Consider the following 21,022-nt stretch of genomic DNA (forward strand, 5'->3'; position numbering starts at 1 on the left):
TCTCCCTTCCCCTCTCTGAAATCAATAAAGATATCTAAAAAAAAAAAAAAAAAAAAGATTTTTCCAGGAGCTGACCCTCACTGAACGAAAAAACTAGTCAGATCAGATTTAAAGTTCTGTTGGCCAATGTAAGGATGAAATCACTAAGTGATGAAACACAAGAATTACATCTTCAACCACTGCATGACACGGTCTCCAGGCCTCCCTTCGCCCCCACTGCCCTGCGGGGGCTGTAACCTGGCCTATCGTGCTCCGAATAAGTCTCAGGACAGGACAGCCCACTTCAGACGAGACTGACCACCACCAGCTCTAACAGAAACTGCCACCTACCCCCTGATGGCCAATAGGCTAAGTCTGGCCTAGGTGTATTGTTCAGGCTGAAGAAAAGAAAACTTTCAACCAAAAGTTTTAAATTACTGTCACACAAAAATCCAGAATTCCAGCTTCCCTTGAAAAATCAGCATTGGTGACCATCTGCAGGAATGAGTGGGGGCCTCCCAGATGGCCACGCTGCCCAAGCCTCAGAAAGAGGCTCATTTACATTCATGCTCTTGCCTGGAGCGCCCCGGAGGTTTTCATGTGGAATTATGTTGGATTAACTACTCCACCTGCCCCATGACCTGCTCAGCTAACACCTCACAATAAACAAAACCCCCAGGGTTTACTCGTAAAATGTCATGCTAGTCTCAGGCAACTGTCCTACACAACTGATTTCTTGGACTTCACTGCAGGTCTTTAGATTTGTCTTTGAAACCTACTACTGTTCACTTAGATGTACTCAATTCAGTCACTATTTACTGGGCACCCAGGAGACCAGTGCGTCTGAAACTAGTGGTTTTGCAGAAGGCAGAGCCTCTCTCTGTTCCGTTTTGTTTTAAATTGATTTTTAGAGAGAGAGGAAGGGAGAGAAGCATCGGATGTGAGAGCTAAACAACGATCGGCTGCCTCCCGCACGCCCCCTACTGGCAACCCGGGCATGTGCCCTGACCAGGAATCGAACCAGCAACCCTGTGGTGCACCGGATGGTGCCCAACCAACTGAGCCACACTGGCCAGGGCTCTCTCCATCCCGTTTTAACTGGGTAACATCACTGGACCGTCTTTCACATGTTGGAGTTTTTTCTGTAACTTAATTTCCAAAAGAAGATGAAAGAGCTCACAATTTTTGCTTGTTTGTATAAGCACAAAGCTACTTTGTTTCACATATGTGCACTGAGTAACTTAAAGACATCTAACGTTACATATTATCTACAACCCTGACCTCCCACAAACACCGAGTTTCACACAGAAAACCTGTAAAAGGAAAAGCTTTTCTACGGGATTATGAATCAAACGGCAAGGATGTCCCATGTTTGTCCGATGTCCGCATAGGAGCGAAGCATGCGGGCCGGAGGCCTGGGCCTGTGTGGAGTGAGGTCCGTCTGGCTGGCAGCTGGGGTGCGAGGGGGGTGTCCCTGGCTTCTTCACTCCACAGGACACTGGCCGCCCGAGGAGGACCCGCTGATGACACCTGCCGGCCGATAGCCAGGCGGCCCCGGATGGGCTGGCTGAAGGACCAGCGAGGACACGGGGATGTCCCCGAGGAGCCCTTTCGGAGGGACCCACCGAGGGGAGAGGGCGGGCACGGCAGCCTGTTCTTTGGATAAAGACAGTCCTGGGCAGAGCCTCCTTGCTCCAAGTGTCTGACAACGGAGCCGATAAAGCTTCCTTCCGATCGCCCCTTACCACCCGCCGCAATCCTCGTGCCGCTGAGAAGGCTGGTCCCTCAGGTACTTCACGTCTTCTTGAATAATCAGCCACAGCCCCCCCAAATCGCCGGCGCTCTGCGCACCGCCACGGGAGCAGCCCCCCTGAAGAAAGAAGGCAGCCGGAGAGGTTACGCGGCTTCCCTGACCGAGCGAGGCCCGCGGCGCCGTCCTCGGAGAGCCTCGCAGCTCAGGGCCTGACCCCTGGGGGCCGCGCCGCTGGCCAGGGGCACAGCGGGGGCCGGCCGGAGGCGACCCGGGCAGGCAGAGCGCCCTGCGGCCCCGCTGCGCAAACAAGGACGACCTTAGCCACAGAGAGGTCACTGTCTCCCAGCCCGGGGGGGTGGGCGCCAAGGAAAGACAGTGGAAAAGGGACGTGTTCCCAGGAAAAAGACCCCTGAAGGCCCCCCACCCGAGCATAAGTCCCACTCCGGAGCTGGCTCCCATCACTCCCCAGCCACCTGGCGACTCCTCCTGGCAACCGTTGTTCGAAAAGGTTGGACACTCACGGCATTAAAACCACAGCCACGTTGCCTCTGCACCGTGAGTCCGGCACACTGCCTGCCACACACACACTCAGGTACTTGCAAAGTGGATCGCTGAAAACGCACCGGCAGACTGGAGAACGCGGGCGACGGGCTCAAGCCTAATGCAGGACCGTGAACCCCAGCGACACCCAGGACGCGCTCCCTCCCAACGCCACCCACAGCCCCACGAGGCAGGCCCACTGCCGCCCGTTTCACAGAGCAGGAAACCGAGGCTTACAGAAGAGGGGTCAATGCGGAGGCCACACAGCTGATACGTGCAAACCGAATTTGAGGCCGTCTGCGCCCCTCACCACACTGGCCCCGTGCACCCCAAACACGCTCTACGCCGAGGACGGTCCAAGCATGAGATATGACACGGGGAAGGGGAGGCCCCTGTTCTTAGAGGAGTCCGTGGCCCGGCAGCGAGCCCTGCAAAGGAAGGAGGCCGGTCAGGGCAGGTGGAGGTGGGACAGGGTGGGAGGGGGCAGGAGGCCCTAACCAGCAGGGCAGCCGGGGCACAGGGGACCCAGAGGGGGGCCACCTATCGCTGCTTCCTAGAGTTGGAAGTACTCACATTTGACAAGGGGCCACTGGAAAGACCCCAAAACATGAGCCCATGACTCCTTCCCGAGACGGGCAGATGTGGGCGGTCCTGGGCCTTGGCTCTGCAGGCAGGGAGAAGCTGGTGGGCCCGGGCAGGGGAGTCGGGCAGGGGAGCCCCGATACAGAAACACTGCAGGGGCGTCAAGAACAGGCAGCTCCCTGAAGGCTCCACCAGGGACGCCCCGGCCGGGGCTGGAAGGACGAGCTCACCCCCAGTGTGTGCATCTTACACTCAAACAGGGAGGGCCGGGCGGCTGGAAAGGACGGGGCAGGTCGGTCATAACCAGCTTGGTGAGGGAGGTTCAGGCTTTCGCTAAATACTGAAAAATACAGGGTTGCTGGGCCAGAAAAGGGTGGAGGGGATCTCAGGCGGAGGAAACGGCTTCATCAAAGGCATGGAGTAAAATACAGGGAAATGTACGGAGGGGAACTGTAGGTAACCGAGCACGCCAGCGGGCCCGGGTTCAAACGCCAGAGGGGGCACCTCTGTGCGCAGGGCTCGGGGCAGCCGCCCCCGTCGGAGGGAGCGTGAGTGTGAGAGGCGGGGAAGTGGGGCTGGGGGGTCTGAATAGCACGAGAGGAACTGGCAGCCACACTTCGGAGGCTCGAAGCCTCTCCTTCAGGCCGCTGGGCCTCAAAGGCAAGCGCAGAGTCAGGTGGGACGCGGCTCTCACAGGGCAGGCCTCACATTTAGACACGTGACGTTTTCTACACGTGAGGCTACACATACAGTCCCTGGAGACACAGGGATGGGGCTGGAAGGAGACATGGACGTCACTCCCCTGAAAACTGTCCTGTCTCAGGGCCATACCACCTAGAGTGCACCGGGATTTTATCTTCCCCAAACCCTGCGATTATATCATCACAAGTACACTGCATTGTGTTTTGGAGGTTACATGTTAATTGCTTAAAGGCACACATTTAAAAATACATCAGAATTGTGCAACTCCTTAAAAATAGAGAGTCTTTAAAACCGTGACCAGGTAGCTCTCTGCCTCGTAAGGTTGGGGGAAGGGGTGGGTAAGAGGGAGCCTGGTCATAAATGCAGGTTCCCGGCCCTCACCCAGTAGGTCTGGGTGGAGAGCATCTCTTTTTAACAACAGTCCCAGGTACTGCTTCACACAGGTGGTCTCGGGGCCAGGCCTTTTAGAAACACTGCAGCTGGAGGGCACTGCCCTCCTCAGAGGCGGCCCCGGCCCCGCCCTTAGTGCTGGGGGCAGAGCCCCGAGGCCAACGGCTGCGAGAGTGAACAGGAATTAGGGAAATGGAAAGGCAGGAATCCACCGTCCTTTCAAAACCCATGACTGAGAAGGGAGAGAGAGGGGACCTGCACAAAAGGCTCCCTTTGTGTTCGCCAGGTGGAGAAATGAGCGACATGGCAACGCACACATCAGCGCTCATGATGTTCCGGGTGGGGCTTCAGTGCCCTCGGGAGCCACTGTCTGCTTTACTCTGCCCCACAGTGCCCACCGCCCGACCGCCCGCCGAAGGAGGCGCGGGCAGGAGGCGCAGGGTGGGAGGGGGTGTTCATCCCCCCCTTCCCCGCCTCCCTCTCTCGAGTCCACCCAGGCTGGCTGGCCCCTCCCCGGAGGCCTCGGCTCCTCCCGGCAGGCAGCCCCCCAGCTCCCCTGGGGTTCTGCTCCCCGGGACTCTCCCCCGGGGCTCCCTCGCCCCTGCGGGCCCAGTGCAGCTGGCACGGGGAGACTGTCGCATTCCTCCCTAACCCGCCCCATGTTAGTACTAAGTGGTTCTCGGGGTCTCCTTGGTTACCTGGTTCAACCTGCCTCCTGCCAGAACCCTGACTGATACGTGTAACAGGAAGCAGGACACAAACGCCAAATCCAAACGCTCCTTGTCCCAGTCAGACAGCAGCCACATCCGCGGCCTTCGGGCCAGGTGACCCGCAAGCGGCGCTGGTGGGGGCGGGAGGCGAAGGAAGGCGGCCGCCCCTCCCGGCTCCCGGCTCCGGCTCCGGGTCTGGGCCCACCTCCTGGCACTTGAGCTCTGCCTCCCGTTTCCTCGCCTGCACAGTTGCCACAGCGGCTCAGGCTTCCCCGGGTCATTCATAAAACCGTCATCGGATGGCTGTTCCAGGGCCGTTTGTGGCTCACTCCACCCGACAGAAATCTCGCCAAGTTCTCTCGCTGGGGAGACCCACCTGTTAACCCGGCGGCGGGCAGGAGGAGCCGCGAGAGCGCCGCTGTGATCATTTCCCGGGGAGGCGGCCCCACAGACCACAACAGACGAGACGGGTTATTGCACCCAGTGAGGCAGTAACGACATGGGGGGTGTTTTTAAAGCAGGGGGACAAAGGTCTCCTGAAGCTGCACGGACACAGAAAAACCACTTTTGACTCCAAATTCAAGACTGGACTTTAATCCTGTTTAATCGCCTCCGGCGCTGGGCCGATGGCCGAACCTGAGCTTCAGCTTCCCCTCCTAAAAAGAGGCCGTAAAGGCTGAAAATGGAATACGTTATGAACTTCCCGAAAGAAAAATACAAAATACAGCCCTAAGACTTCATCATTTATACAGAGGAAGGAGCTGTGTACCGAACAGATATAGGAGTCAGGCCCTTTACACACTTGTTGTTTCTTGGGGTTTTTAAATCCTCACCTGGGGATGTGTTTTTATCGATTTAGAGAGAGCGGAGGAGAGAGAGAAACATCGGTTGGTTGCCCTCTGCGTGCTCCTGGCTGGGCACCGAGCCCATGGCCTAGGCAGGCGCCCTGACTGGGCACTGAGCCCACAGCTTTCGGTGCGCGGGGGACGCTCCAACCCACGGAGCCGCGCGGCCAGGGCCCGGCAGGTTGCCGGCGTCTGCGCGACAACTCACCGGCAGGTACTATTTACGGTCTTTCCAGAATCAGAAACGGGGCTTCAAGGTAAACGCAAGGATCTGCCAGAGCGCGCAAGGCTGGCAGAGCCCGGTTCCAAACCCCGACGCGGCGTTTCCGCGACAGCCCCGCGCGACTGCTTCCCGTCGACAGAGGGACGCAGACCCGGGCACGGCGAGCCCCAGGACCGCGCCATTCCCAGGGCACGCGGCATTTCGCTGAGCCGGCCCGGGCTAGGCACAGGGGCGGTTTCCGCTCCCGCTGCTGAAGACGTCTTCCTTCCGAAGGTGTCAGTCCGCTTCCCCCCGTAGGTTTTTATTTATACTCCCTGCAACGCGGTCCAAGAAGAATGCGCGGCTGTTTCTTCAGTTGATGAAACAAAGGACTGCGGGGCGTGGAAACTAAGCGCAACACACACTTTACGCAGGAGAAAACTCCCCCGTGTGAACGAGCGAGTGGCGTCGGGTTCAAGCTCCCCAGCGCCGTGTCCTCCTATGAGCGGGACTCCCCAGCAGGTCACCCCGGGATTCCAGAGTCTCCCGATGAAGACGGGTGCTCCGTGTGGGTGTAAAAGGAGACGTGAGAGACAAATTAGCTAAATACCGACGTCCCGAATCTAGAGCACTCCAGTGACCGTTTTAAAATAAAGTTAATTCTCGATCGGATTCTTTGGCTGCCATTCGCCTCCTTCTAAAAGTCATGTCCTTAAAAAGGCTCAATACCAGGGCTGCACTTATTTCTTCATCTATAAAGTGGGGTTTGTCAAGGCACAGACCGGGGGAGGGTTAAAGAGGCTGATGTTTTAAAGCACCTCTTCCCTGATACGTTACTTCATTTCACAGGCTGTCTACACAGCACGCGGTGAATACACAGAAAAGGTCCATCAGCAAACTGCCCGAGGAGAAAGGACTTCTCTTCCCCGCCCACCGTCGACGACCAGCAGATGGGCGCTGGGGACGTTCTCCCCCCCCCTTCAAAAGCATATTGGCCACCCAGACCTAAAACCATGACCTACCAAATTATTTGCCACATGTTAAGACTATAAACTAAAACTGACTTTTCACTCAAGGTCAAATATATTTTTTTCCTGGAGCTAAGTAAAATTCAAGCCTTGAATTTAATCTGACTTCAGAAGGCGTTGTGAGGATTCGATTGCATAATATAATGCAAGTGGATTACTGCCTGATTTTGCAGGATCCCTAACACAACAGGTTACCTTCCCGTCTTCTCCCTCCTCCAGACCTTCCCAAACGCCTGCATCTCCTTCTTGTCCCTCCTCTCACCCAAAAAGTTGAGTATATCATCCCTAAAACGATGACCCTGCCCCCAAACAGGGCTGTCCAAGGAGCCCAGTCTCATCCCTAACTGGCCGTCCGCCAGGTCTGCCGTCGGGCCGCAGAGGAAACTGACTCCAGTCTCACAGTAACCACAGCATCGCTGGGAGCAAGGAAACAAGACGGTTACAATCGGGGCAAACAATGTTTCTTTGCAGATGTTCGTTAATGTATGTTAACTAGGCTTCCTGTGGTGATCATTTCACAATATATACAAATATGTTGTACACCTGAAACTAAGATAATGTTACACTGTCAATTATAACTCTTTTTTAAGGCCAGCCGTCCCTCGTGCACACCTGCAGCAGTCTGCAGACGCTTCAATCGCATTTTCCTGAATGAAGAAAACCTGGCCTCTCCTGCGTGGTCCTCACCTGGGGTTTCTGCGTTGCTGGTTTTGCAACAGGAAAAGAGCTAACAAATCACGTCTTTCTAAACCCCAGCCCCCCCCCAAAAAAAAAGGAAAGAGAGAGAGGGAGCGAGGGAGAGAGAAGAGGGCTCAGAGCAACCTCAGTCTGGTAACACAGGTAAATCAAATGCAACAGAATATGCTGAGGTTACGAAAAATACTTTTTTAAAAATAGGTTGATCTGGGACATGCAGCTATTCTCTTTTGCTTGGCACCCCTCCTTTTGGGGTCTTTTGAAAATTCACCACATCAGCAACTACTAAAGGACACAATTAGTTCGCTGCTACCTGACGTCCTCTCCCCGGCACCTCGGGGCCTTGTTTTTGGCACAGCTCTCCCTTAGTCCAAACCCTCCTCAGAGCCGCCCTCTGCGTGTCCCTTGCGTGATTACCGCCCTAATATAAATGAAGTCACCTGGAGGCAAGGCCTGGCGAGGGGAGACATCGGATGTAGATATTTCCTATCTTTTTTTTTTTTTAAAACCTCACCCAGGAAGGGGAGAGGTCAAGAGGGAGAGGAGGGAGGGAGAGAAACACCCATGTGAGAGAGACACACAGATCAGTCGCCTCCCACATGTGCCCTGACTGAGGCTGGAGACTGAACCTGCAGCCCAGGCATGTGCCCTTGGCCAGGAATGGAACCCGTGACCTCTGGTGTGCAGGCCGATGCTCCAACCACTGAGCACACCAGCCATGGTGACATTTCCTATCTTAAAGCATCACAGAACCTCACTTGATACTAGCTTTTACATTTTTATTTAAATTCAAGGCCTACTGAACAAACACTATGGTTTCCTCAAGGTCACACTGAAATTCCAGGAAAGATTAAACACCCAGGGGTCTAAGGCAAGATACTTTGTCCCTTTTCCTTGCCTGGTCTTACTGGGGGGCTTTTTTGTTGTTGTTTAGGTGTTTTGTTTTTTGTTTTTTAATTTATCTTTACTGTTGAAAGTCTTACAGGTTGTCCCATTTTTCCCCCCATTGCCCCCCTCCCCCTCGCTCCCCCCCCCCAGGCCTTCACCCCGTCATTGTCTGTGTCCATGGTTGTGCTTAGTGCATATAACTTCTCCGGTTAATGTCTCCCCACCCCCTTCCCTCTCCCTCTGAGGCAGGGCCGGCTGTTGCAGGCTGCGGTGTCTCTGGGTCTATTTAGTTCGTCAGGTTCTTTCGTTCACTAGCTTCTCCTTAAAGAAGGCCCTTCAGCATTTCCTGCAGCGCTGGCCGGGTGGTGATGAACTCCTTCAGCTTTTCCTTACTGGTCTTGCTGTTGAACATTCATTTCCTCCCTTCTCTCCTAACTCCCCGGCAACGCATGTTCTTCCACAGGATGGGCCGTAAGTAAGTGGACAATTGTGAGTACACAAAACACAGAGTTTATTCTTGTATTATTATTTATTGATAATTATATTATTTTCCATTCCAACAACTGTCGACCTACTTTTGCCCCCGCCCTATATTCCATATATACCAATAATTTCTATCATTTCATAAACTCTACACTCTAGTAAAGAAGTTAAACTATTTTTCTGGTCCCAAGGCCCTTTTCTTTCTCTGAGATCAAACAACAGCCTTCATCATCTCCTAAATTTTCAGAACACTGTTCATTAGTTCATATCAAATTAACACACTAACAAGTTATATTTTTACACTTCGCATTTCCTGATTTGTCTTTTTCCTGTTAAATCACACAATTTGCTTACAACCCAATCTTAAGCTTTCTCTAACTTGGGCTCAGTAATTTCCATATTACAAAAATGATCTTCTATTTTGCTCAATTTTAAAATAATGGCTATTCATCCAATTTTACAATAAGAGTTTTAGTTATTCCAAGTTTTTAGTTATTAAAAAAAAGTCAACTCTGGAAACAATTTATCATCACTGTATAAAAAGTTAAGGTTTTTGTTGCTATTAACTCAATATTATTAAGACGTGCTTAGAAAAACAAACAATCCAATTAAAAAATGGGCAAAGGACCTTAATAGACACTTCTCCAAAGAGGACACACAGAGGCCTAAGAGACATATGAAAAGATGCTCAGCATCACTAATCATCAGAGAGATGCAAGTAACAACCACGGAGACACATCGCCTCACACCCATCGGGATGCCCACCATCAGCACATCGACACACCAGCGCTGGCGGGGGCGCAGAAAGGGAGCCTGGTGCACTGGGCACCCCTGCGGAAGGCAGTTCGGAGGGTCCTCAAAGAATTAAAAATGGAGCTGCCTTATGACCCAGTGATCCCACTTCTGGGTGTATATCTGAAGAAACCCGAAACAGTAATTCAAAAGAATATATGCACCCCTGTGTTCACTGCAGCATTATTTACAAGGGCCAAGATTTGGGAGCGACCCACATGCCCATCAGTAGACCAGTGGGTAAAAACCTGTGGTACATATACAATGGAATATTACTCGGCCGTAAAAAAAATGAAATCTTACCATTTGCGACCCATGGGTGGACCTAGAGGTATTGTGTTAAGTGAAATAAGTCTGTCAGAGAAAGACAAACACCATACGATTTCACTTATATGTGGAATCTAAAAAACAAAATAAATGGACAAACAAGATAGAAACAGACTCATAGATGCAGAGACCAGACTGATGGTTGCCAGAGGGGCAGGGGGAGGGGACTGGGTGAAAAAGATGAAGGGACTGAGAACCACAGATTGGTAGTCACAGAATAGTCACGGAGACCTAAGTACAACACAGGGAATGTAGACAACAGTATTGTAATAATTCTGCATGGTGCCAGGTGGGTACTGGAAATACCAGGGCATCGCTTGGTAAAGTACCTGACTGTCCAACCACTATGCTGCACACCTGAAACTAACACGAAATAATATTGCGGGGAAAAGACTTGCTTAGAGAAAACAACTCAAAATACTATACCCTTGGCTCTATAAATTCAGAGTGGTCCCAAGAGAACAAGGATTGTCCAAAGGACCAGATCAAGACTGTAGATAATAAAGCAGGAAAGTCAAATCCTCAGTCCTGCCACCTTCCCTGGGTTCCCCTGCTTATTTCAGGACTGAAAAGAACTTGCTCTGGATTCCTGAGATGTTTAAAGGAGTTCATTAATATTAAATCACCTTTAAAAGATAAGCTTCATATAAATTTAAAGCTATTAGCCTAGAAAGGAAAAATTTCATGGGGGGCGGGGGGGGGGAGAGAATGTGAATATACCTTTCTCCCTAAAATAAACCTTGCTCCTCATCAGCAAAAAAAATTTTAAACTGGTATCTGCCCTGCACTTGCTGACCCACCGGCAGCAACCTCCTTCAGCCGAGGTGAAACACATAATACACCGAAAGGTCCTTTGCTGCGCCTCAGCTCGGAGAGGAGACGCGCCACAGGCAAACCCGGAGCTCTGGGCAGCGTGTTCACAGGCAGAGAGGCGACTTTCTTACAGCACAAGATCGATTCCACTGCCGGCCCTTTATTTACTCTATTAGCATGATACACACTGCAAGTGTTCAAGATGTGTGGGGCACAGGTATTTTACTAGGAACCAAAAGTTACGACTGAAATACAAGTAAAGAATTCAGATATGACCACAATGTCACTAAAGAATTCAGACTTGAACATAAGGTCGAATCTTTCTGTACTCATTGGACATACTCAGTCTATTTAAAAAAACAGAAAACAAAACAGAGCACAAAGCAGTTAGTTGTGCATAACAGGAGCGGTTACCATCTCGCTGCTATGAAACGTCGTCCGGATACAGAGGAATCCTGTATTATAAGCGAGGTCCCTGATGACATCAACGACAACTACGCATGCAAGAGGACAGCGAACCAGGGTCCTCTGTAAAGTGCAAACACTTCTGTATCAAGTAGGGTCGAAGTGACTTTCAGCAAAATGTTCAGTTCATTACCTTAAGCTCTGGGCTAGAGCAATTAAGTATCTATCCCCCCAGCAACTTCCCTGAACGCCACTCTGACAAAATACTTCCAAAGTTTCTTTCCTGAGTAATCAAGATACTGCCTTACCCATCCCGATACTGTTTCACAATAACCCTAAGGCCTTTCAAACAAACAATTGGCCTCATTTAAACGCCACCCTTCCCTACACAGTGTCAAAGGCTTTTTTGAAGGGTGGCGTCTTCTAGCTACAAGGTTGCAACTTTCTCACCTAGAAATCCTTGGACTAGTAACTCACTGGGACTTTTCTTCCTAACCTCTGCCTTCCCCCAAACTGTTGCCTTCCTTAAATTCGCCAGGCTGAACGCGAACCGTCCCACAGCGCGGCTCGCCGACCCCTGCGTGGGTCTCCTCCACACCACGCACACCTGGCTAGCGCCCTCTCCACCTGGGCACATCCATCCTGCTCCCCCGTGGCACAGCGGGTGCCACGCGCGCAGGCCACAGCCACCCGGGTTTTCCCGAAGCCCAGCCTTTCCACGCTGTCTACACCCGCGCCCACACGCGCTGGAAGTGGCTTCGCGGCTCCGGATCGCCGGCCGCCCGACCGCCCGGTGCTCGCAAGCCCCAGGTCCGGAGCTGCTGAGGCTGGGAGCAGGGCCAAGCAGGCACGAGCGCACGTCGGTGCCCCGGGCCACCCCCCCGCGGGCGGCACCGGCACGGGCTCGGGCGGGTGGGGGCTGGGTGGGCACGCCGGGGAGGGGCGCCCGTGCCAGGCGGCGGGCGGACAATAACAGGCGAGTCGCCCCCTCCCTCCAGGGGCGGCCCCGCGCCCCGCGATGGCACACGGCCCCGGGGGGGGGGCCGAGGGCGCGCCGCCAGCAGGGCCGCCGCGGGTACCTGGTCGATGGGCAGCTGCACGGCGTTGCTGAGGGGCTGCAGCAGGGTGGAGCCCGTGGTGCTGGTGGTGGCCATGGCCGGCCTGGCGCTCCGCCCGCCGCGATCCGCCGCCCGCGCGCTCTGCCCGGCGCCGCCGAGGATGGGGATGCGGCCGGCGAGCCTGCCCCCTGGCCGCCCGCGGTCGGGGCGGCGCGGGGCGGGGCGGGGAGGGGCCGGGGGCGGCGACCGGCTGGGCCCTCCCCCCGCGCCCGCGCCCGCGCCCCGCGTCCCCGCGCCCCTGCGCCCCCGCGTCCCCGCGCCCGCGCCCGGCCTCCCGCGCGCCCGCCCCGCCCCCGACTTCCAGCAGCTTCCAGCGCCCCCTCCCCACCGCGCGCCCCCGCGCCAGGCGGCCCCGCGGCCCAATGGGGGCCCGCGCCCCGGCGCGGCAGCCAATCAGGGGGCGCCGGCCGCCGCGCTCCGCTCCCCGCGGGCCCGGGCGGAGGGGCGGGGGGCGCACGGGCGGCGGCGGGAGGGGGCTCGTGGGGGGCGCCGTCCCGGGGGGCGGGGGGGGGTGCGTGCTGGTCTTCGCCCCTCATGCCCGGTCCCTGCTCCCCGAGGATCAGCGGCCGGCTCACCTCCCTCCGGGAGGGACCGTGGACAACAAAGGGCAGCCGGGGGGGGGGGGGGGGGCGCCAGACAAAGGAACGACTGGAGGGGCGCCGTCCAGCCCGTCTGGGGAAGTTGGGGACAAAGCCCGGGGCCGGGGGGAGGGGGGAGACACCAGAAAAGTGACCTAGATAAGACTCCCTTTGTCTGCAGGGTTGCTGTGCAAAAGCCCAGACTTGAGACCAGCTCGGGTTGGGTGCCCCTCGGTCACCCGCAAGCCCACGCGGGCCTCCCCGGGGGCGGGCTCATGGCGGGGGGGGGGGGCTCACCTGCACCTTTGGGACCAGCGCGGGCCCGAGGGCCTGCCGTCCTCGCGAAGGAAGCTCCGCATCTCTAAGGTCCGTGCACCCCTGAGGCCAGTCCGTCCCCAGACCCTTCAGCCGTGGGCTGTGTCCACGCGCCGCGATCTGCTGGTGGCTCGCGTGCGCCGCGTGTCTGACCTACCTGCCCAAACTTACAGAAGGCCGACCGCGGGCACTCCTGGACACGGCGAGTGTCCGCCCTTGTGAGGAGACGGCGAAGGGGGAGGAATGCGGCAGGATTTCAGGGGAGCTCGAAATTCAAGGGTTGACCGGTCTGAATTTTTGTGGGGGGGGGATCAGTCGAGGCTGATGAGAGTTTGGCCACCAGCTTTCATGCGCTAACGCTGCTCTGCAGGTGCGTTACCACCTGTGCGGTCCCCCCATGACGGCAGGTGTGTTACCACGTGGCCCCGATCTGCCCGAGAAACTGAGTCACAGAAACCGCAAGTAACTTGCCCCGGGGCGCACAGCCGAGAACGCAGAGAAAGGGCCCCGGCCCCGGTCACCTACCTCCAGTGTCCCGCGTGGACGCGAGGCCCTCCTTTGTCACACTTCAGCCCTGCGTCCAGAAATCCCCGTCGGTTAGCAGGTGTCCCGGTGGAGTCTCGGGAGACCAGGCAGCTCGGGTATGACCAGGGACTTGGGCGGCTAGTCACCCTCTGGACCTCGGCTGTCCCTCTGAGAAGGAGCCGTTGGCTCCGTCCTGTCGCCCGCCTGTCGCTCTTGGTCACTTGGCTGAGTGCCCAGCCCCAGCCTGGCAGGACCCGAGGCGGACCGAGGCGGACCCTGGGCGGACGGGCCCGGCCCACCCGGCGCGCTCAGGGCGCGGGAGTCGGGGAGGCGGCAGACCTGTTAGAGGGACCCCTCCTTGGCCATAGTCATCTGGACTCTCTCTTAATATATCCTTGGGGAATGTTGGGCTTCTTTCCCTTTTTTTTCCAATTTGGGGAAGTACAGAGAAAGCATACAGAAAGCGCACAAGCCCAAGGAAAATTTGAAATTTAAAAAAACTGTTTTAAAAGCTTAAAAGGTACAGGTATTGGGAACATACTAAACCTAAAGTATCATAAGGAGCCGCCTTCGGGTCCGGAACAAATGATGTCGAAACAAAAGAGTTGCCTTAGGCTGGGTGTTTTTTTTTTTTTAGTAGCAGGTGATAGAACATAGTTCTCTATTTGGGGTGACTACAGAAGATTATGTTAATATCTATAATGGATCTTAGCCATCTGGAAAATTTAGCTATAGGTAAGATATCGTGTAGTATTTATTAATAGTAATAGCTTAAATTTTGGAGTCCGACAGACATAGGTTTTCAGCTGTCTCTCTTATTTGCTGCAAGATCGTGGGCAAGTTACTTAACCTTTCTAAGCCTCTGTTTCCTCATGTGTAAAAAAATGAACATAATACAAGCAAAAATTATATTTCATAAATTAAAATTCAAAAAGTATAGGTCTTACCCACACGAAGAGCTGAGAGCTGTGCTTGGTGCATGGTAAGACTTAAAACATATCAATTATCATCCAAGAAATGTAATTCTGAAAGTAGAGACTTTTTTCCTCATATCAAAAACACTACGTCGTGCTTTTAATGAAGAAACTTGAGACCGTATTTTAAGCTAGTAACTCGGTGATTATAGCATAAATTTGATGCCAGCCTTCTGTCCAGTTTCTGCTAATTAGACCAAAAGCTCTTAAGCTGTGAGGAAGGGAGAAAGAATTGAACTAATTCTGTGTAATGCGTCACTGTGCTACTGCGGATGACATCCAGCCCGTGAAAGTGGTTCTGACATTCCTAATTCTTAAAAGCAAACATGTATTGAGCACTTGCTATGTTCAAGGAACTGTGTAGGGTTCTGTAAAGAGCAAATGAAGCTTATCGAAAGGAGAAACAGTCACACGAACAAAACAGGGAGTGAAGTGTTATCAGAAAAGTACCTGTCAGGGAGATCGCTTTGTAAGGCATATAAATGTCTAATATGATATTGTATGTCGACTGTAATTGGGAAATACATTTTAAAAAAGAAAAAATACCAAATGAGGTCTTTTATTAAATATTAAAATCAAAAGAACATGTCTAGGAGAAAGAAATTTGTCTGAAAGTCGAGATACCAGAGTTTTACTCCTGACTCTTCCACTAAATAGCTGTGAACTTGAGAAATCCTCTTAACTTTTCTGCGCCTTATCATGTGGACGACAGTAACTGTGCAACCTCACAGGGGTGTCGTGACTAAGAGCGTGAAATTCATAGCAGACGAGGTTATTTTAAAGTATATTAGTAATATTAGTGTTAGGAAAGGAATTTCGACACAGCAGCCACATTTTAACAAGTTACTAATTTAGGCCAAATCCTAAGAGCACTGAGCAGAGTTCGGGTATAACCCGGTGACTGTCCACCAGCATCCTTGTCCACTCGGACGGCTCTCCCCTCCTAAAACGCCTCCAGTAATTAAAGATTGCTAAAATGAAAATTTCCCTTCCCAACTTACGTTTAACTTTGAATGAACCACCCAGGAGAAATGAACCACCTGCCAAGCTGCTTTTGTTTCATAAAACGGTATGTGTCGTGAGATTAGCATTCTCGGGCAATGATTTTGCCTATTCTGTGCCCTCGTATCCTCGAATGACTTTGGCAACGCAGGGCCTTGAACCACACACGTAATAAAAACCCCCGCCAGCCGGCTGCCATCCTCAAGCCCTTACCAGCTAATTCTAACCTGAGATCAAAAACTGAATTTCAGAAAGTCACCCGTGAAGGCCTAACGCGTTTCAGTGAGGGCGTCACACTGTCGCGAGGGCCAGAGATATCGCACAGGAAACAGGAGGAGGCCGGCTCGGAAGGCCCGCTCCGCCCCACCCCTGACAAGGCCGGCGCGGCAGCAAATCGCTTTATCTTCAGTTTCACTGTCCATACAGTAGGATATTTAAAAGCTAAATAATTTCAATGGTCCAAACTTCCTAAAATCATACGATTGCCAAGAATGTCTAGAATTTTTCTCTCTCCCCCAACCTACATCTAGTCTCGGTTTATTTGTCAAAGAGATGCAAACGAAACGAATGGTGAAGACGGTTTGATAGTTACATTGTTTTCCGATGGCTGGCTTCAGGGCTGCCTCTACTTTGTTACAACCTCTCTTCTTGAAAGTGCGTATTATTCTCAGTGACCTGGGATGATGTCTCTGTTCCATCTCTACACTTGGGGCCACGTTCCATTTTCCTCATAGGTTTATTTGGCTTGTTTACCTTTATATGCCTGAGTCTAGTTCTAGTTTCAATTAAAAGAGCATCCCTACCCAGCTCCTGTGGTTCAGCGGTTGAGCATTGACCTAGGATCCAGGCAATCAGGGTTCGATTCCCGGTCAGGGCACATGCCCGGGTTGTGGGTTCGATCCCCAGTCGGGGGCGTGCAGGAGGCAGCCGATCCATGACTCTCTCATCACTGATGTTTCTCTCTCTCTCCCTCTCTCTTCCTCTCTCTGAAATCAATAAAGACATATTTAAAAAAAAAAAAAAAAGAGCGCCCCCGTCGTGCTTAGTGGCTCCAAGGATGCCTTGTGAAACCCTCTGGTCTCCGTGCATAGAAAACAAAGTACAAACTCCCCTGCTTCCACACATTTGCGTAATGGCATTTGTGTTGCAATTACAAAGCATCCGAAACGTGTGTCACAACGCCCACCAGGCTGCATCATAACCCCGTCCCCACCGGTCCTTGGTTCCCCTCCCTCAGGCACCACGTGGGCCTTGTTTTCTCGGGGCTGCCTGATAGTGCAGGTTCCTTCTGTTTACCTTTAATTATAAGAAGAGCTCCCTCCCTTAACTATGCTGACACCCACCTCTCCTCTAAGTGGGCTGGTGCCTGGGGGGACTCACCCCCTTCCGGTGCGGCCGTGACAGAGAGAAAGTGGGGATTCTCCCGCCCACCCAGAGTTCTGTGTGGCCCCCCAAAGCCCACGGCTTTCAGTGGATTTTCCTCTTCTTGGTCACAGGTGTCAAAAAACGTATTTGGGGGTAGGTATTTTCTGCTTAAACTCTCCCTCCGTGGCTGTCCTTTCTGAGAGGGGTTTGCTCCCTGACACAACCCCAGGGCTGGAGCCCGAGGCCGAGCGGGCTGGGGAGTGGGGACGCGTCTGCCTCGCGTGCAGTCTGCGGTTGCCACATCCTACCCCGCTCCCCGGCGAGACGCGCTGTCCCGGACAGGTGACTCTTCCGGTTAAACACGAGGCACCTGCCAAGAAATGCCCTTACGATCAGATAATGGCCTGGTTTCGATTTCATCAAATTATCTTTTAATTTCATCCCACTGAGAGCAGGCAGCTCGTCTCTGATTTGGTTTCTGTATGTCAACTCACCTGGGCTTCACGGGCTGGGCGGCACCGCGCAGTTCACGCGAACTCGGCGCACCGCCAATGAAACCTGTAACGGAGGAGACGGTCCCACGGTGGCCCCCGCCGATGGTGTCAGCAGATGTATAAAGAAGGGGTTGCCGCTTCCAAATGAGGCTGCAGGTCAGGTGGAAATACCCCCCATGGGAGCCCCTTTCTTAGGGCCGTCCTCTGAAATACTCCCCGACTTTGTTGAGGCATTGCCGGGGGGGGGTCATATAAAGCACCGTGTGAGGAGTTGGCCACGGCACACGGGCACACGGCACACGGGAACCGGGCTGCCTGCGTTTAAAGCTGGTTATGATTTCCTTGATTTCGGAAACGTCGTTTAACCTCTTTGGGCCTCAGTCTCCTCGCCTATAAAATGGGAATAATAATGGCCTGTGCCGCTCAAATAACTTAATGTCCAAGTCAAATTGTGAGCTCTCGGTGAATAGCAGCCACACACACACACCCCCCATCACCCTCATCGCCCTCAGCGTTATTACCAGAGAAGCGGCAGGTCTCAAGGACATGGCCTCACTTCTCACGGGGACCGGCCACCAAGCCGAAGGGCCCGTTAACAGCGGAAGGGTGGTTCGGTCGGCGTATCCCCCCAAACTGGGAGGGGACAGGCGCGCCCCGGGCGCAGACCTGGAGCACCGAGGACATTCGTGATCTGTTCCAGGCCCGTCTCTCTCACCTGGAAGCACTGACAGCTTTATATTTACAGAAACAGAGGACAAGCGCTTTTGAACTTTTTCTTCCTAAATCCGGAATACACTGTGGTGAGTTAGGTTGTTTCCTTTTTTAACTGTCAGTGTCTATTCTGAGCCTTTACAACCTGCGCGATGGAAAAAAGAGGGGCCAACGGTAATTTATACAAGGATTTCACGGGTGAGAGCTGAGCAAGGGGACGCACCGTCTGTAACCGGGAGTCTCACTTTGTGACACATTTAAGAACGACTCCTCTGATCGATGAGTTTGCAAATTCCAGGTCCCTTTCTGCACAGCGTTTCTGTAAATACCGTCCCCGAACCCGCACGTATTGGTCTTTTTTTTTTTTTTTTTTTTTGGTTGGTGTCCAGCCGGTAACCAGTGAAATGATCTCGTGTTATTCTAGGGCAGGAGCCAGGAACTTGACCGTGTCGCACAGGCTGTGCCACTCGTCTTGTGTAAAAGACTCCAGCGGCCCTGGACACTGGCCCGAGGGAGCGCTTGAAGCTGGTCCCTTCGGTGTCGCTTGAGTGTCACTGAGGAAGGAATTAATGGAAGAGAGGGAAGGGCCCAAGCCTGCCTGGTGCCACCCACAGGCCGGCGTCTCGGCGGCTTCGCAGGACCAGCGTTAGGAGAAGCACCCAGGGCGCCGGTTAAAATCCAGATTCCGGGGCACCAAGCATGGGGAGACCCAGGTGGAGAGAGAGGGCCGGGGAGGGCTGGGCGAGCATTTCCAGGCCGGCGCAGGGTCTGCCCTTCGCAGCGTCCATGGGTGATTGCTCAGCACACACTGAAGTTCGGGACCCGGTACTCTAGGCTCTTACTGTGTTACCTTTTTTTTTCTCACCTGAGGATGTTTTTTCCACCGCTTTCCAGAGAGAGTGGAAGGGGGAGGGAGAGAGAGAAACATGCATGTGAGAGACCCATCGACTGGTTGCCTCCGGCACGCACCCCGGGCCCGGGTCGGGGACCCTGCTTGCCACCAAGGCACGTGCCCTTGGCCTGAATCGAACCCAGGACCCATCGGTCTGTGGGCCGACGCTCTAACCGCTGAGCCAAACCGGCCAGGGCAAGAGCTTCATTTTAATGAACCAAATACAGAAATAATTCACAGGTGCTGACTCTTACACCAGAACAAGCAATTTCACTAGGTTTTATGAAGTGTCTCCTTCCGATGTACAAATAATAAATCGGGAGCCCTTTTCCCGTGCCAAAACGTTAATTAAACCCACGAGTGCTAGATTAGTACCAGTAACTACGACAACTCACATTACCAGGTCCTCTTTGTGATTCAAATGAAACAAAAATCAAATGCTCAGAGTAAATTCTTGGTTGCCACGTGTAAGAAAGATAAAGATATCAGTGTTCCCCTATATTCCTGACGACTGTGAAATATCAGAAACCTGCCAACGCGGAGCCCCTGCGTTTGAGGTCCAGCGCCGGGCAACGCACCGCTCAGGTGACAGAGCTTTGGGACCAGAAGAGAATTTGGGAAGCAAAGAAAATGTGTTGGCCGCAGTGCTCAACTTTCAGAAACGCATTTAGACCGAGACCTGCGAGTCACGTGCGTGTCTACAGCCTGCCGAGGAATGGCGAACCGGGGGTCTCCTTGAAGGAAAAGAAACTATAGACAAATGCTAGCAGGTCATCCAGGGGGGATTAAAAAGAAGCCATTAAGAGGCCCTAGATCCATGCAGGCATTCTGTCTTGCTTTTATTTTCTGAATTTCATTTTATTTTTATTTTTCATGAAATAAAACGTGTCCAGGTTAAAAAATCAGAGAGTGTAGACTTTACCAGGAAAAGGAAGGCTTCCCGCCCGGCCTCTCCTCACTACCGGCTTCTGCTTCCCATTTTCAAATCTTATAATGGTTCCTATTGGAATTGGCCTCCGTATTTCCTTTGTAAAGGAAATATTTATATTGTTCTCAAGGCTTTTTCTGTGACGGCTCTTTCCTGTCCTCCCTGAAGCGCTACCCTCCCCAGATGATTATATCACCATCTGGGTTAAATAAATACTCGGCGTTTCCATTATTATGACCTCACAAATGTTTGAAGGTGAGTCACACAATATGCTTTAATTACGTTTCCTCCACTGCTTTGCATTTTTCCCGGAGTTAACATTTGCCTTTTCTTTTTTTTTTCTTCATTCACTTCTCTGTGTAACCCTAATTCATCTCCAGATCCTTCCACACGAGTCTAAAGCTCCTATCAGCACGGTCACGTGCAGGGGGTGACCTGTCAGTTCCGTGATTTTCTGGGGGCCCTGTTCCTCCATTGTCCTGCTCCGCTCTGGGTTGGCTGCTCTCTAAACCCTGAAGCGAGCCTTCAGACGAGAATTTCCCTTTGGGTCATGGAAGGATTCCTGTCACATCTCTCCTGTTTTGGAACACAGCCAGGACAGGACACAGCCAAGTTCAACACCCAGTCACACCGCTGGGCTGTTCCAACAGGAACCCCACCCCCACTGTCACCTGCTGTGTGGTCCTTACTGTTCAACGGACCAGATGACATGCAGTCCCAGTGGGGCAATGTCGCCCCAAAAGGACAAAAAAAATGTTTTGGGGGGATGGAGAGTCCAAAAAAAACATACCCTTTTAAAATATAGAACTCACATAAGGTACGTAAACAGGTATACGGTATGTCTGTGGCATTAAAAATCCATGGGTGGGGGTAATTAGAGGGGGAAAAATGTCTAAAAAGGCTCCTCATGGGAGAAAAAATTAAAAATTTTAAAAAGGCTGAGAAACGTTGAGATAGTCCAGGCGTTGCTGCAGGGAGCCGGGGA

General features: G+C 53.1%; 1 protein-coding gene across 5 annotated transcripts in view; it reads right to left on the reverse strand.

Moving 5' to 3' along the window:
* The window catches only part of MBOAT2 (membrane bound glycerophospholipid O-acyltransferase 2), a 67,706-nt gene extending 55,297 nt beyond the window's left edge, over positions 1–12,409 (reverse strand). Inside the window, exon 1 of one of the 5 annotated variants that reach the window (XM_081156500.1) lies at positions 12,215–12,409. In XM_081156500.1, the coding sequence (XP_081012626.1) occupies positions 12,215–12,289 (75 nt within the window). In that variant the 5' untranslated portion in view covers positions 12,290–12,409. Of the gene's footprint in view, positions 1–4,644; positions 5,115–12,214 lie in introns of those variants that run through there. The other 4 variants (XM_081156497.1, XM_081156499.1, XM_081156498.1 and 1 more) reach the window with 4 other exon arrangements.
* Between the last annotated feature and the right edge of the window lie 8,613 nt (positions 12,410–21,022).

This window comes from Miniopterus schreibersii (genome assembly GCF_964146895.1).
Source record: "Miniopterus schreibersii genome assembly, chromosome: 13".
NCBI classification, from domain to species: Eukaryota; Metazoa; Chordata; class Mammalia; order Chiroptera; family Miniopteridae; genus Miniopterus; species Miniopterus schreibersii.